Source organism: Eumetopias jubatus, unplaced genomic scaffold, assembly GCF_037043125.1.
Source record: "Eumetopias jubatus isolate StellerSeaLion01/CBP00866 unplaced genomic scaffold, mEumJub1_p1.0 scaffold_16, whole genome shotgun sequence".
Lineage (NCBI taxonomy): Eukaryota > Metazoa > Chordata > Mammalia > Carnivora > Otariidae > Eumetopias > Eumetopias jubatus.
The window spans coordinates 27,235,519-27,253,318 of NW_028274822.1; the positions used below are offsets into that span (position 1 = coordinate 27,235,519).

A 17,800-nucleotide genomic window follows, 5' to 3' on the forward strand; every position below is an offset into this window, starting at 1 on the left:
GTTGATTTGTCTTTTCTTAGCTCAAGCTACTAGCTCTAACTTGTTAGTCTTCTGATTGTCATTTCTGAGAAGCAGTAATTTTCAATTCAGGGGTGGAGATGTAGAGATTCTTAGGGTTAAAAAGTTTAAGATTTCCTGAATGTCATCTCTTTATTTTCTTGGAAAAGAAGTGAGTGTAATTACAGTATTTCTTAAGGAAATTCTTAATCACAATTGTTTATGTATGTGTTTAAGTAGTGTTTTAAGAAACTGGAAACTTGGGTAATGTTATGTATTTATGAAGAGGGACAAAGCTTTATAGGCTTTGAGGAAAATGGTTAAATGTGGTTGGAAATAATCTGTTCCAGCTTTTACATGAACAGCTGTTATTTCAGATAATGTGGGAATCTCATATGAAAATATTTATTTAGAATTACATTATTTTTCCAGTACCTTTAGGTTGATGAACTTGGGCTTTCTACTGATTCTTAGTCTTAAATGTGTTCTGTCAGTTATGGGATACTGACTCATACAACACAGGATTTCTGTTTTAGAACTATTTGTTTATATATAGAAATAATAGAATGTCAAAAGAGATTTCAGTTAATCTGAACACCAACTTTTAATCTTGCTATTTCATTGAGATAAAGGGTAATAGTCCTGTTTTATGGACAGAGAAATTGAGTCATATGTTTGTAGCAGGAATTTTTTGGTTGTAATACCCAGGCAGTTGCAGAACTGGACATAAAGATCTTTGTGTTACTATTTGGACTATAAAAATATTACTGTCTCTCTAATGATTGTTTTCTTGAGCTCTCTGTTTTGAATTTTTACCGTAACTTCTCTGTATTATCATAGGGCACTGATTCCTAATATTTTTCATTTGCACAAACTGAAGGATTTAGAAAATCTTGATTTAGTCCCAAGTTAGACACTGTTTGATTTTAGCAAAATTGCTTAATTTCCTGAGGCCTACTTAAAGATAAGTAAAATCTTGAGAATGGGTATTACCTGCAAATGCAAGGAACATTGTTAAATGAGCAGGTATTAATGCTTTAAAGCTTATGGGAGGAATTTGAATAGAAGAATATATCTTTTTGAAGTAATTATTAACTTACAGATTTTTGAGTAAATGATTGTAGACATTGAAGACCTGGCAGGGTTTTTTGCCCTGTAATGGGAATAATATTCTTTCCTTGTAATTAAAATGATTGACTTTAAATTTGCATACTATATTGAGTATTCAGATACTTAAAAGACTGTTGCAGGACATTAAAAATGACATAATATTTGGCTTGGTAACTATTAAAAGTGTTTTGTTTATTGAGGATCAATTGAATGAATATATGTAGTAAAATAGTAAGATAGATTTTTAGCATGTAGGTAAAATTCTATTTCATCTCTTCATAGCTCTATAAATAGCTAACGAAGGTTCCTTTGTGCCAGATCTAAGAGGTATGGGATTGGATGCTATTATTTTCTGGCCTTGTCTTTTTTTTTTTTATCATTTCTTCATGTGTCTTAAATACTACAGTAACTGTTCCTTCCCTAATGTGCATTTGGAAACAGGAATTAATTTGTCGAAGTTTTTCTCAGAAGAAAGCCGATATTGGGTTCATTTGAGGATTATTAGCTCAAGGCCATGTATGAGGTGGTCTCTTCTGCCAGAATTAGAACTTTGGAACTCTGGATTTGAAATGTTAATTCAGACCACTGGTGTTTGAACTTTCTGTAATGGAACCCATTCTTCAGTGAAAATATTGTTGACAGTTCCATTACATGAAAACAGAACAATTTTAGTTAGAAGAGGGCATGGCAGGGTACATTCTCATTCATACCATGATGGCCCTAGGACAATTAGTTTTGCTAAATTAGAAACACAGTTTGAAAACTACTGATCTAAGATATGTTATCTTTCACATGGATGTTTTAAAGTGATAAGTGATTGAGAAATACCTTTAATATGATCGAGTTTTATCTTCCCTAAAATAGCTGAGTTGATTTTGTTCCCTTCCCAGTCCTTGACCTTCCTGTGAAAGTTATTTTGAATGTTATTTTTCGAAACCGGAGTTTCTTAGACAAGTATTTTATGTAAATAGACTATTATCTCTCATCTTTAATACAGATTATCTTTCTTTGTAGAATTACTCCATGTCTGTATATCTTGTACGACAGCTCACATCAGCCATGTTATTACAGAGATTAAAAATGAAAGGTATTAGAAACCCTGATCATTCCAGAGCACTAAGTAAGTAATGTTTCTAAGACTGAGCATATGAGATGCTTTAATGGAAAAAAAAAAAAAAAAGCCTCAAATATACATTAATACAGGAATAATTTGGGAAGAATTATTTAAAAACCTAAAATGAATTTTGAGTTAAAAATACTCTAAGAACAGAGCCCTATAAATTGAAAAACGCTTCTTAGAAATCACTCCCAAGGATCAGTTTTAAATCCCAACTAGTCTGATTTTTGGCTTTTTCATGAAAACTTATTTAGGTAAATGTCAGGTTGATGGTAATTTTGATGCATATGTTGATTTGCGAATAGGAAATAGAAGTCTTCAGAACCTCCAGTGTGTAATAGAATGTACATTTTAAAAAATTCTAAATGAAGAAGCTCGTGTTGCAGAAAAAGTGTTTTATCTATCAACAATATTTGCCTTCTCAAGTTTTATTTTGAACTTTGCTTTCATAATGTATAATAATAGAGAAAAAAGTCTAACCCAAACTGTAAATAATTCAGTAACTTAATTTAATTGAACAAGACATTTTTCTGGGAAAGAGAATATTTTTCTCCCAACTACCTCCCATACCATTGAATGAACCAGAAAGGAGAAAAGGATCTACAGTACGAAAAGGGAGCCAAGTAGGGTTCTTTAAATGGTGTTGCGTTTCTTGTATTTAAACCATTCTCATCTCCTTAAACAGCAGAGTAGCGATGTTCCTGCCTAGAGCCGGAAGCCAAGGAAGCGCTTCCTTCCGTTTTCTAGCCCTGCTGCAGTTCCAGTTTCCCATTTCCTTGCCTTTTCTCTATAATGGTGTTGAATTGAGTATTAGGCACCTAGAGGCCGTGCATATATTTATAAACTTGTAGAGACCGTAACTTGCATACATTATCTGGTAAATCAAATTGCAGAGACATTATGTGCACATCTATTGTAGTTTTCAGTTGTCAAAGGAAGTATAAGAATATTTGGCCTTTTCGGTTTACAAATTTAATAGTTGTTGGAAACAACCAATACCCCCAATAAAAAGTCCTGAGTGTATGTGAGGAAAGCATTGAAGCTCCGAGTACAGCTCCTTTCCAGGTTCCTTTCCCAATTGTTGTATTGTTCTTCAGTCTTATACAGCTTTCTGTTTTGCAACTCTTCCTTACCTGCAGTTTTACTTTTAAAAAGAAATTTAAAAAATTCAATTAAACATGTGATCTAGAGTTTGCAAGTTTATAGTTCTTTAACCTAATACTGGAAGTATGATTGTGTTTTCACATTAATATTCAACATTTTGGGGGTTTTTTGTTTTCTTTTTATAGTTTCTTGACCTACTCAAAGTGTTTGGGAAACTTTGAATAAGATGATATATATTTCTATAATTCTTTTCAGAATATCACAGTTCATTAAAAATTTTTTTAAATTCCTTTTCTTTCTTTTTAAAGTTAAAGAAAAACTTACTGCAGATCCTGATAGTGAAATTGCTACAACTAGCCTTCGGGTATCCTTGATGTGCCCTGTAAGTAAAGAAACAAAACACTCTGGGGTATTTCACTTTTTGTAAATGACTTGTTTTCCTATATAAGTAAGTGTGGAAATGAATGATAACCTTATGATAGAATTTTGAACTTTTGTCATTTTCCCATTCAGGAATTTTAATGATTAAATATAATTCTAAAGAAAGCACATGTTCTTCAAAAAATGACTAAGCAAGGAGAGACCTTAAAAGGACATTGTATCGAAGGGGGAAGAGAGCTTTATGTTCAGAATAGTCTGTCACAGTTTTTTGCTGTAGATAATCCACAGCTAATAGTAAGCATACAGGGAGAATAGAGAGTTGGTTCCTTTTATCAGAATATAAACTGTATTGAAAAATAGCAATAAAATTACTATCACCTAATAAATGCTAATTGATGGGTCTGGTTTAATGAATTAGAATGTTTGAGATGTCTTAATCTGTTTGTAATATACTTCTAAATTGCATAGTAATTTATGTCTCTTTGCATAGAAACTACGGGGTGGAAATCAGTCAGCAACTCTCAGATCCTCCTGTGTGCTTGTTACTGAGCTAATTTTGGGAGGAAATACTGAGGACTTGATAAGTTGTCAGAAAGTTAATAGTCTACTTTGAGAGAGAAAACTAACTCACATGAGAAAGGGAAGACATACATACCAGATGTAACCTTGCGAGTACCAAAGAGATGGGAGAGGTCAGGAATAGTGGATGAAGGCTTCTTTGAAATCGGTACTGGTGGAGGGGACCCTTTACCAGATGTGAGGAACTTTATGAGAAAAGTCACGGAATCAGGAATGTAGTTTTGGGGGCACCTCATGACCAGCCACCATTGTGAGAAATGTACAGTATTTAAATGGAGAGAGAATTGTGTCTGAGAGAGGGAGAGAGAAAGGAATAATTTGTTGAGTTCCTGTGATGTGCTTCTTAAGTTAACTGTCCTGGCAGACCTGTGGGGAAGAGTTGTTCCCATCCTGTAGATGAGGAAACTGGGACTAAAAGTGGTTGGATAACTCACCTCACAGTTAGTAGTAGAACAAGGGTAAAAACTTTGGTCTTCTGACATTATTCCAGTTACCTTAACAATATACCATAATACCAAATTGGGCTAAAATATGTTATCTTAGTTAGAAGTCCACCTCTCTTTCACCCTGGAAAGTGATGTTTGCAGATCTCTTTCTTTCTGAATTTATTTCTTTATTATCATTAACTTGAACTAACTTAGATTTATTGAAAAGGAATAGAAATGCATGAAATTGGGATTGCTTAGAAATGGGGAACCTGTAGTTACCAGACGCAGAGAGAAGGTCTGCAGTCCCAGCAGAGAATGCCCTGAAGTGGTGGCAGAGGCCTTAGAGGGCTTGTGTTTGGACCCAGGACCTCCTCTTCTACCCCCATGCTGTGTGCAAACCTTGAGGCCTGAGTTCTTTTGAGTGTCTTCACATTACCCTTTTCCTCCCTCTCGTGTTAAAATTGATGTTAAATTGAAACACAGGAAATCGCCATTTTTTGGTTAAAAACAGTTGAATATTGACAGTTTTCTTACAGTTTAAAACCCTAGTATGTTAAGCAAATGTTAATTGCTGGCTATATTCTAGGCACAGTCCCTGCATGGGAAGGGAACTCACATTACCTTTATGTTTTAGTAGCAGACTATTCTGTCAGGAATAAAGTGCTCCTGTATAGCTTACCTAAGGAGTTCTAACGGTTGCATGATTCCATTTTCTGTCTTGTTTTCTTGGCACTTGTTTTTTTCCTTTTTTTCTTCAAACACTGCTATTCTGTATGAGAACAACCCAAACAAAACACGATGGACTAACATACTAATGGACTCTCAGATTTTCAAAATAGTGAAAGTGGCCTATCAGAGTGGTTAGGATTCCTTCTATATAAAAATAGAGAACAGTTCCTTTTCACTAAGTCTGTTTTGCAGACTGTCTTTTGAGCTTTTTGAAAAAAATCATCCTACCTGATTTTTTCAGCACTTTCTAAGAAAAGAGTAAGTGGTACTTTTCAGGCTGTAGTAGTGTTAACACGAAGTTGAAGCTAACTATAGTATATGATATATGTTAATTAGAACACCAGATGTTTTGATCAAATTTAACAGATGGATGACAGAAGTTAGATGATGAGAGGAGTTTTTGAGGAGGAGATAATACCAGTATTAGTTGAAGAGAGCAGAAAGGAGTGCAGCCTGCTGGCTGTGGAAGTAACACTGGATCTGGTGCGGTGCTAGGAAATAGAGAAGCACAGAGAGGATCAGAAGCATTTGGAAGGATAGAGGTGAACCCTGGGATCAGGAGGCAGAAATGAGAGAAATGACAGCTTTAAGGTAGTGGAAGAAGTGTTTGTTCTATTTCACAGTATGTTTGTAAAATGATTTAGAGTAGACATGAGTCTGGGTAGTGGGGAGCACAGTCCAGAGCCTCTATCCTTGGGACCAATGGAAGGCAATTTTACAGTCGTTCTTGAGGGAGGGATCTGACGACTAATTATATTTCTGAACACAGTGTCTGAATTTTACACAGGGGTTCTATCTTAGTGATAATCAGCTAGTGATTTTCTGTCTGTCCTGTAGAGATGGGCTGGGTGGCTGGGGGATAGAAAAGGGAGCTAGGTTTGATTTTATCTTTTAAGATTCTGACTCATATAGTTTGGAACCACTGATTTGGGCCATTTTTACTATATACATTCTTTCTTAATTTACATAGATACTAATTAGGCTACAGTAAAGTGAAAATCAGTTTAGGAACTCTATGCATAACATTTCACTCTGATGTTTATAGCAACATTATCTACAATAGCCAAATTATGGAAGCAACCCAAGTGTCCACTGACTGATGAATGGATAAAGAAGATGTATACATATGTGTGTGTGTACGTACACACACACACACACACACACACACACACACAGGAATATTAGCCATAAAAAAGATGAAATCTTGCCATTTGTAATGAGATGGATAGAGCATGAGTATTATGCTAAGCAATATCAGAGAAAGACAAATACCATATGATTTCATTCATATATGGAATTTAGGAAACAAAACAAATGAGCAAAGGGACAAAAAGAGAGAGACAAATCAAGAAACAGACTCTTAACTATAGAGAACAAACTGATGGTCACCAGAGGGGATGGGTGATGAGGATTAAGGGGGACACTTGTGATGCATACCAAGTAACGTATGGAAGTGTTGAATCACCTATATTGTACTCCTGAAATTAATATTACACTGTATGTTAACTGGAATTTAAGTAAAAACTTAAAAAACAAAATCAAAAAAGGTGTTGCATTGGTTAGGCATGATTTCTTTTATCCATCCATCCATCCATCCATCCATCCATTATCTGACTAAATAGAATTTAACAATATACAAAACTTCTTTTATTGACACACCATAATCAGTATTAGGAAATTGATCAGATTTGGCCAGTTGGTAATAAACGGTTTTTTTAACTTGGGAAATGCTCATTAACTCTTGTAAGACACTAGGATTAAACTGAGGATCAGCAACTTCCATAGTTGTGAATGTTTTCAGTTCTGTATGTTGTGGAAATTCTAAGGCAGTGAGAGGAGAGATGAAGGCGACACTGAAGAAGAAGAAAAACAAGTTCTCAAAGCCTGGCTCAGGGATACTTGGGGGCCCCTGAGACTCTTGGACGAGGTTCACAAAGTCAAAGCTATTTTTTTTTTAAAGATTTTATTTATTTATTTGAGAGGGAATGAAGGAGAGACAGAGAGTACAAGCAAGGAGGAGAGGGAGAAGCGGGCTCCCCGCAGAGCAAGGAGCCTGATGTGGGGCTCGGTCCCAGGACCCTGGGATCATGACCTGAGCCGAAGGCAGACGCTTAACTGACTGAGTCATCCAGGCGCCCCAGTCAAAGCTATTTTTAAAATAATACTAGGATGCAGTTTGTCCCTTTTTTGCTCTCATTTCCCTCATGAGTAGGTAGTGTTGTTTAATAGGGATTACCTGAATGTTGGTGATGTGCTCCGAGGGTTGATGTAGTGTGTGTTTTTGTGAATTCTTATGTTTTAAAAATGTTCGCCTTAATTTCTACTACAATAAATATTGGCAAATATAACCTATATACATAAACAGTCCTTGAGATTCTCAATTTTTAAGAGTGTGAAGGCACTCTGAAGCCAAAGGTATGAGAACTAGTAGCCCCCCCCCAAAAAAAACCATAGTAGTCCGAGTTAGAGCATTATTTAAAAGAAACAAATTACGGAAATTGACTAATATTACCTACCTTATTATAAAATTATTCAAATAGAACATTAAAACTTTAAATTGATGAGGTACTATTACTCAGAAGTAATATTACTAATAGTATGAAATATATCTTTCTAGATTGAAGTTTATGTTTATAATCATGTGTTTATTGGAAAAAATTGTATTGTGCTACATATACTATTCTGTGGTTTACTGTTATAAAATTAACAGTATATCTTAACTATTAATATCTGTAGATATGTCTTATTTTAATCACTATAGGTATTTTGTTGATTGGGTATGGTGTAAATTAACTTGTTCTACCTTTTTTAGTGATTATTTAGGTTGTTTCCAAATAAAAAGCAATGAAGAAAAATTCCTAAGTAAAACACTAGCCAGTAGAATCCAGTACTTTAAAAAGAATCCAGTATTTTAAAAGAATAATACGTGATAACAAAAGGATACCTCTTAGGAATGCAAGTATGGTTTGATTTTAGAAAACCTGTGAAAATTATTTGTATTAATAATTGAAAGGGTGTGGGAAACCCCTGTAGTCATCTCATTAGGGGGCTAAATAGGTGTTTAGTCAGCATCAATTCCTACTAGAACTCTTAGCAAAATAGGAAAAGGTAGATAATTGAAACCAAGAACCAGCACCATGTGTTGTTGTAAAACTAGGAGGATCCTCATGGAAGCAAAAAACATTGGCGTTTGTGTTAGCTCCACCAGCTGGGTCTCAGTGAGCGTGTTTGTAGCCTCACGTCATCTCAGCATCTTCATTTCAAAAGCAGAAATAACAGATACTAGTCTTTCTGCAGTCATAGGGCTGTTAGAATTCTGTGAAATGTAGGTAAAAATCCTTAGCTCCCAGTAAGATTCCACATGACTTTGGAGATAATTTGTTATTAAAGGAAGGGAAAATACAGAAACAAATATCGTAAGAAGAAAAATTGCCTCAGGTTCTATTCTTTTTTTCTGTCTTAAATAATGAGTTCTGTTGTGCTATGTACTTGCATGAATCGCTGTAACTTAGAAGATCCCTTTTAGAATTTTAGTTAAACACAGTATAGCACAGTGATAAGAGTATGGACTCTGGAGCCAGAGCTGCTCGGTTCAGATATTGGCTCTGCCACTTTCTAACTTTGTAATGATAGTCATTGTGCCTCAGTGTTCTTGGGGTGGGGGGGGGATGATAATCTAGATCAATCATACAGCGCAGTTTTATATAAATATATATAATATATAAATATATATTTTTATATATATATAAAGTGTCACTTTATAATATAAAATCATCAACATTGTGCCTTCCATGTAAGTAGAACTATACAAACAATAGTTATTGCTGTGGTGACAACTTGGCTAAATTAATTTTTTAAATTATGAAATAAGCAAATGTTCATTTTTAGAAGAAAGAAATTATAGATAAACCAAAAGGGGGGGGAACCAAACAGGGGCATTCTAAAAATCCTACCCCTCAGGCAAAGTTAACAGTGTAATTTTGCTGTGAATTTTTCTAGACTTTATAGTGCTTGTAAAGGAGTCCATCCTTCTTCCCTTTCTTTCCCTTTGCCATTTTTTAGTCTGTCTGTATTTGTTCTATCATCTGGTCAACAAATACTGAGCACATGCTGCATTCTCGGTATTGTGCTGTGACAGTTGGATTACCATGGTGAACAGCGACATGGACCTTGTCCTCGTGGAGCTTAGAGTCTAGTGGGAGGAACAGATTTTCTATCAGAATAACACAGAGCTGGTTATAAACAGGTATTTTCTGCAAGGAAATATATAGGGAGGGCTGTTGAAAGGCTATACAGAAAGACTTAATCTAATCTGGGTGTGTCCTGATGTTGGTATACCTCTACCAATTGGAATAAGAATTGAACAAAGCACTATAGTTATATAAAAATATATTGGAATATCAGCACATGTGATTATATGCAAAAAATTTTCATAAGTGAAAAATACATTTGCCGTTCATATCATTTATAAGAGGCTGACTTAATGTAGAGCTTCTGTAGATAGATAACCAAAGACTAACAACCAAATGGAAAATGAGAAAAGATTTTGAATAGACGGTTCTTAGAAACACAAATGGCTCTCAGAAGTAAAAAAGAAGCTCAACTTAAAATTTTAAGACAAATACAGTTCACGGCTATAATGGGGCATTTTTCACCTATCAGGTTGGCAGAGATCAGAGTGAATTATAGCACTATGTTGACAAGGTTGAGGGGAACCAAGCACATTGATACAAGTATATGCATAAATCAGCAGGTAGATAACTTCTGTGGAAGATATTTTGTCAGTGTGACAGAAATCACAAATGCACTTTCCCTTTGATCCAAAAATGTCACTTCTAGGAGTTTATCCTATAGATATTTATTGCAGCATGATTTGTAGTCATAAAAGATTGGAAATAATTTAAACGTCCATCACTAGGGCAGGATACTAGTTAAATAATGATCCTTTGTATCATATACTTCATATCAGTTATGATACCTTCATATCGTGGTATGTGTACTGATATATATATGAATTTTGTGTACTGATATATATGAAACAATCACCAAGTATTATGTGACAGTTGGTACAGAATTGTGTGTATTGTATGCCACCATTTCTGGAAAAATTTTTAAAATACATACTTGGTTATGCGTAGAGTATCAGTGAAAGTACATGTAAGAGATGGGTAACAGTGGTTCCCTCTACATAGCGGAACAGGTAAGAAAGAGACAGTTTTTCCTACCTGTGAATTTACATGTCAATTATTTTAAAAAAGTGAAATGGGCTTTTAAAAGTCATAGGGCAGTCAGTGAATACAAATAAAATGGGTAGCAGTCTTGATGGAGATAAATTCTGGTTTGAATTTTTTATTCATTTTGATCTTCTGTAGGATCTTTTCAGACTCTAATGAATGACTCTTGCCTTTGCGGCTTTATTCTCTTTTCTGAAAGGTTTCTCCCTGTTGTCTTTCCTGTCCTGTAGTTAGGGAAAATGAGGTTGACAATCCCATGCCGTGCAGTGACTTGTACACATCTACAGTGTTTTGATGCTGCCCTTTATCTGCAAATGAATGAGAAGAAGCCCACCTGGATCTGCCCTGTGTGTGACAAAAAAGCAGCCTATGAAAGTCTAATTTTAGATGGGTAAGTATATCCCAATGTAAGTGTTAGCTTATGTAAACATTCAGTACAGCCTCATATAAATTTTAGTCTAGCATCGTGTTACCCTTTTTATTTATTGTTGGGTTTGTGTACTGTGGGGTTTGTTAAATTCACAAGGGATATTGGTCTGTTGTTTTCTTTTAATGTCTTTTTTTTTTTAAGATTTTATTTACTTATTTATTTTAGAGAGAGAGCATGAGCGTGGGTTGGGGTGGGGAGAGAGGCAGAGGGAGAGGGAGAGAGAGAGAATCTCTCAAGCAGACTCTGTGCTGAGTACGGAGCCCTACATGGGGCTTAATCCCACGACCCATGAGATCATGACCTGAGCCGAGACCAAGAGTCAGACGCTCAACCCACTGAGCCACCCAGGCGCCCTCTTTGTCTCCTTTTAATACCATAGTAATGCTGGCCTCATACAAATGAGTTGGGAAGTGGTGATATCCTGTCTCCTCAAATATCTGATAGAATTCCCTAGTGAAGATGTTTGGGACTGGGGCTTTCTTTGTGGTAGAGTTTTTAACTACAAATTCATTTTCTTTAATATACGTGGATTTCCTCAGGTTATCTATTTCTTTTTCAACCTTAGTGTGACTAGAAGTTTGTCAATTTTATTGATCTTAAAGTCCCAGCTTTTTGTTTTCATTGATTTTTCTTTTTTCTATTTCTTTTCTTTGTTATTTCCCTTTTCATGTTTACTTTCATTTTAATTTGCTCTTTTTCTGGTTTCATTTAGGTAGAAGCTGAGGTTATTGATTTGAGTCCTTTTCTAATATAGAAAGATTAGTGCTTTAAATTTTCTTCCAAGTACTGATTTAGCTATATTCCATATTCATTTTTTAATTCCATTTCCATATTTCCATATTTTCATTATTATGAAAATTCATTATTCCATTTCCATATTTTCATTCCATTCAAAATACTTCTAATTTGTGTTTTTATGTTTTTTGGGGTTTTTTTTGTCTCATTGGTTTTTAGTTTCCAAATATTTGGGCATTTTCCACATATTTTTCTGAAGATGATTTCAAATTTCATTATGGGTATAGAACATAGTTGTATGCAGTTATTTTAAATTTATTGAGACTTTTACATGTCCCTAATCCTCCTTTTCCCTACCTCATGATCCTTTTTTCTTGATAATAAGCTTATAAATTATTTTTTATATAACAACCTTTATTATATTTGCTTATTTTTTTAAAGATTTTATTTATTTAATTGACGAGGAGAGAGAGAGACAGCGTGAGAGGGAACACAAGCAGGGGGAGTGGGAGAGGGAGAAGCAGGCTTCCCGCGGAGCAGGGAGCCCGATGCGGGGCTCGATCCCAGAACCCTGGGATCATGACTTGAGCCGAAGGCAGACGCTTAACGACTGAGCCACCCAGGTGCCCCTGCTTATGTTTGTTTTTATATGTTATGTTGGAGGTTGTTCTTTACTGCCAATCCCAGTTACGAGGCTCTAGGTTTCTTTCTGTTTAGTCACTGATTTCTTAGATGATACTCAGTAAGTCACTTATGTTGCTCATTAAAGATCTAAAACCTAGGAGGAAGGGGATGTAATAATGTAAACAAATGTGAAGTATTGAAACACCAAAACAAAATGTCAGATAGCATTACTTTTGTCTCCAGGGCAGTATATGTATTACTTTATTAGTTCACCTTTGAACAAAGCCGTTGATTACATTTATTTACTTCTTAATTGGTTTATAGGCTTTTTATGGAAATTCTCAATGACTGTTCTGATGTGGATGAGATCAAATTCCAAGAGGATGGCACTTGGTGTCCAATGAGACCGAAGAAAGAAGCTATGAAATTGTCCAGCCAGCCGTGTACAAAAATAGAAAGTATGTGCAGAATGGCCACAGAGAGCAAAGCAATGAGACAACATTGTCTTTATCGTTAACTTTGGCCACTAGAACTACATTTGGAACTCAGTTTGCGAACTTTATCTTTTGATCATTTGTTACATATGTAATTTCCCCGAAATGATTTTTACTCTTTCCTTAAGAAATGTGCTAAAGTTTATACCATCTTATAATTAGCTTTTTCATAGTATCTTGTAAAGTAAATGTGTAAAGTAAAGGAAGCAATCATCTAAAATTATTTTAATATATGGTGTTTGTTACAAAATTAAAAGTTATAAATGACATTTTTATGGACGGTTTTTCAGGATCGTTTTTAGGGTACCTTTTGGGGGAACTGCAAGTGGAGGTGTGCTTAGAGAGGCCACAGAATCCATCATTGGAGTGTGGGGGCAGGTGCTCACAGATTAGTTGCTAAAAAAGTGAACAGATTGTTTCCATTTCTTTGTGGGAAGGAATTTGACCATTGTCTTGGTTACCTAGGATGTATACTCAGTCGTCAACTCCCTATATCCATCCACACTGAGTGGGGAAACTAAGGGCAATTACAGTAATTGAAACCTGTAGGTGAACCTAAAGTTTTCTTTTTATCTGACATAGTCCACTCACTGCATTTAAGTTTTGTGCTGATTATATTTGACGTTCTAACAATGTAATGAATAATGGGTACTCAGAGTAAAAAGCAAAAGATTCATGTTAGTATTAATCATTCTCCTGGGGCACTTGGCTGTCTCATTTGGTAGAGCAAGCAGCTCTTGATCTGAAGGTCTTAAGTTCAAGCCCCACATTGGGCATGGAACCTACTTAAAAAATTTCATTCTCCTGTGACTGTTACTGAACCTATAGGTAGAATGATCAAGGTTTCCCTCATCTTTGGGAAGAATAGTGATTTAGTTGATTAGCTGCTGCTTTTCCATTATCCGCCAGGATTAGTTTTGTGTTAAACAGTTTACAGTGCATAATGTAATTTCTATGGTGAGTTAACATACGGTATATGTCGGCAGAAAGGAGGACCTAAGTGATTAATAGATAGTTGCTAAGAAAAGCTTTAAATGTCTGAATAACTTAAATGAGAAGTTTGGAGTTTTTTCAGCTCATCATCAAGGTTTTAAATTTTTACCAAGTTCTGGCTTATGGTGAGGGGCCTATACAGTCTCTGACATGAGTACCATTGCTTTGCTAGAATTAAGTATTCGATTCTGACTTAACAGTGCCACACATCTGTGAGAATACACAGCTTTTGAAGCCACATACTCTTGCCTGTGGCTGGAGATTGGATCCCTAACCCTCTGCTGTCCATAAAATGACTGCTAACCTGGGGAGACAAGTGTGAGCACCAGGATCTGAGCAAATCCTTTGGCAGTACTGGGGACATAAGAGCATGCTTTCCGAAGGAGGCTTTGTTGACCCTCTGGCAAGGCATAGAGCTTACTCTTTCTCCCCAGGTAAGCACTTTACAGACCAATGTGTGGAGTTAAGGAGTTAGTCTCTATCCAGTGGGCAGAGTATGTGGCTTTCCTGGCTGTATATTCTCCTGGACTTGCTGCACAGTTAAGACTTATGGTTAGAGTTTATGTGTGTCCCACCTTTATTTTTTTTTCTTTTACTTCTCTTCCTTACATCAGGTTCAGGTGTCCTCAGTAAGCCTTGTTCAGTGACTGTAGCCAATGAGACAAGCAAGAAGAAAGTGGATGTTATTGACCTAACAATAGAAAGCTCTTCTGATGAAGAGGAAGACCCTCCTGCCAAAAGGAAATGCATCTTTATGTCAGAAACACAAAGCAGCCCAACCAAAGGGTTTGTTAATTTATAGTTCACTATTGTTTATTACACTTGGAACTGTTCTTGGTACAGGTTTGTAAATGTCTCTTTGAGAGTTGCATAACCATAGAAGGCTATTTTCATTTGCCTTTGTTTAGTTGAAATATTTTCAAGAGAGCACCTTGTTTAAAGGAGAAAATTCTGATGAAGAAATTATTAACATCTTTGGGAAGTGAGAGTTGAACTCTTCTCATGTCTAAGTATTTCATATTTGATCCTTTTTTGTCATTTTCTGGAACCTAAATTTGGCATCACAGACCAACAGGAATAAGCCTGGCGTAAAAATGGAGTGTGGCATTGGGAATCTGACAAGTGTGGATTCCAATTTTGATACCATTGCTTACTCGTTCTGGGATCTTGACTGAAATACTTGTGTGAGGCTCCTTTTTCTGCTCTGTAAAATGGGGTTAAATAATACCTACTTCATAAGATGATTGTCCGATTTCAATAAGCTAGTGAGAAAGCTTAGGCTCAGTGTCAGGCATGTGATAGTCTCTCAGTAAAAATTGGTTGCCTTCCTATTTCATCCTCTCCAGGGCAAACTGTGGTCAAGTAAATGCGTTCTAGCATGTAGATTTTATGACTCATATGGCAGAAGCTGTTGCTGTCTTATGTAGTAAGTGATAGCTTTAAGTATCTAACAACAGGTGCTTCTTAGAAATTTTGGAAGCTGCAAGATAGTAGCAGAGGATTTTCCTGACATCCCATGAACATACTGTATTAGACTTGGGTGTGCCAGTCTTGTCCTTTGGGCCTCTCAGTGCGCTTATTTTTTCTAATGGCTTTATTGGGGTATAGTTTATATGACATAAAATTTTCCCATCTCAGCTATTAAGTTGCCCAATTCATTGATTTTAGTAAATTCAGGGAGTTGCCCATTCATCATCACAATTCAGTTGTAGAGTATTTCTAACACATAGTAAACTTCTCTCATGTTCACTTGCAGTTAATCTGCATTCACACCCCAGATCTAGGCAACTGTTCGTCTTCTTACCATCTCTATGAATTTGCCTGTTCTAGACATTTTATGTAAATGGAATTATACTCTCAGTGTATTTTGGTTTAAAAAGTCTAGAAGTTATAGCTGCCCAGCTCATTCCATGAAGTCAACTTAATTCCTAATACCCAAATGAGATTTACACGTTAACAACCATGCAGAATGAAGCTGGCGCACATTAGAAAGACCAATGAAAATTCTAAATTCAATCTTAGGAAATCATTTAATTATATATTAAAATGGTATCCATTACCACAAAGTAGGGTTCATCCAGGAATGCTTTATTATTAGGAAATACATTGATAAAATGGATTGTATCATAAGGATGACTATATAGTCATCTTAATGGATTCTGGAAAGGTATTTAGTTCATTAATAGCCATTCCTGATAGAAACTCTTTGAAATATCAGAATTCACTTAATGATTTGAAGGGTTTACTGAAGCTGATTTATTCTTAGGCTGCATTAATGAAAGAAGCATAGTGTCCAGGATATATACCCACACTAGTTTTATTCTGTTTAAGGCTAGATGATTTTTTCGTAATATCATTTTAGTCAGTATTGGTCATGAGAAGATGGGAACAGGGTGGTAAATAGTGCATACTGTAGCATGATGGGTGGATGGGTCTAAGGACTGAAGGTGTTAAGCCAGGGCAAGAGAATATGTGATATGTGAGTGAATATGTGAATATCTTGTAGTTCTTAAAAGGGAATCATTGATTAAGTTTATTCTATGTTATAATATTTGGGAGATCTAAATCCAGTGGAGGGGAAGATACATGGAAAGACTCTCAATTGGAGCTGAACGCTAGGAAAGTTGATGTTTTGTGCTAAAATCACATTTTCTGTATTGAGGTAGATTGGATGCCACCTGTTTCAGTGGATGTCGTGGAGACTCATGCTATGGTTATATCCTCTCTGTAATCCCTTCCAACTCTTAATGCTTTTCTGGTTTTGTTCTTGGTCATCCTTTTCATACTGTCTTGTGGCTCAGCATCTAGAATTTTCATGATTTTCCTCTACTGTTTAAGTTTATCGTAGGACTTCTTGGTCAGTGATAGTAAGCAAATGAGAAAGAATAGAGAATGAGAAACCAGGAAAACTTTCTTTCAGTTACATTCTGGAAAGCAGTTATTTTTAAAGAGGTATTTGTTTTAGTAAAAAAAAATTTTTTTTTTTTTTTTTTAAGGGGGAGAAAGTGCACATGAGCGGGGGAAGAGGGAGAGAGGGAGAGAGAATCCCAAGCAGACTCTTTGCTGAGTACAGAGCCTGACTCGGGGCTTGATCCCACAACCCTGAGATCATGACATGAGCCGAAACCAAGAGTCAGATGCTCAACTGACTGAGCCACCCAGGCACCCTTAGAATTGTTCTTAAAAACAGTTTTATAGTTGTTTTACAATCAAGAGGTAGAATGCATTCCACCTAGACATAACTTCTGTTAACATTTTGATGGTAATCCTTCTAGTGTCTCTTCTTGAGTACCTACTCTAGTCCTTAAATGTGGTCATATAGTACCTATCAGAAGAGACAGGCACCTTAATCGAAGACTTTTAGAAAAACCTCTGATATTTTTCTACATTATAAGATAATTCTAAATACTATGTCCCAACCCCATTCCCTGAATCACTGAATGATTACTTTGTCACTAATAAGGTATTCTAAAGACAGACTCAGGCAAATATAGAGATAATTTATTTCTGTGGATTAAGACTCATTAGGAATTGGTAAAAATCTTTTTTATGTTTGTATGATAAAGTGGGAGCACACAGGAGATTTCAGGTTTATGGATAAAAATTCAAGTTATTGAACTGTTAACTCATTTTCAGACATCTAAGTCTGGGCCAAGTATGATGAATTCAGTGATCCAGTTTATGGTCTAGAATACTAATATTTGCTCTCTAGCAGTGTTCCAGCAGTTTACCTTTGTGCTGTGATGTTATGGATAAAGCTACAAAATTTAAAATATATATGTACACATGCATAATGTATACCTATGCCTGTGTGTGTATTTACTAATCCTATGAGGAGGCAATAA

At 35.7% G+C, this 17,800-nt stretch overlaps 1 protein-coding gene across 8 annotated transcripts in view; it reads left to right on the forward strand.

Moving 5' to 3' along the window:
• PIAS2 (protein inhibitor of activated STAT 2) overlaps positions 1-17,800 on the forward strand; it is an 85,868-nt gene that overhangs the window by 53,126 nt on the left and 14,942 nt on the right. For all 8 annotated transcript variants that reach the window (XM_088019625.1, XM_088019622.1, XM_088019623.1 and 5 more), the window contains 5 exons: positions 2,122-2,227; positions 3,637-3,710; positions 10,910-11,070; positions 12,793-12,926; positions 14,570-14,741. In XM_088019625.1, coding sequence (XP_087875751.1) covers positions 2,122-2,227; positions 3,637-3,710; positions 10,910-11,070; positions 12,793-12,926; positions 14,570-14,741 — 647 coding nt within the window. The remainder of the gene's footprint in view (positions 1-2,121; positions 2,228-3,636; positions 3,711-10,909; positions 11,071-12,792; positions 12,927-14,569; positions 14,742-17,800) is intronic.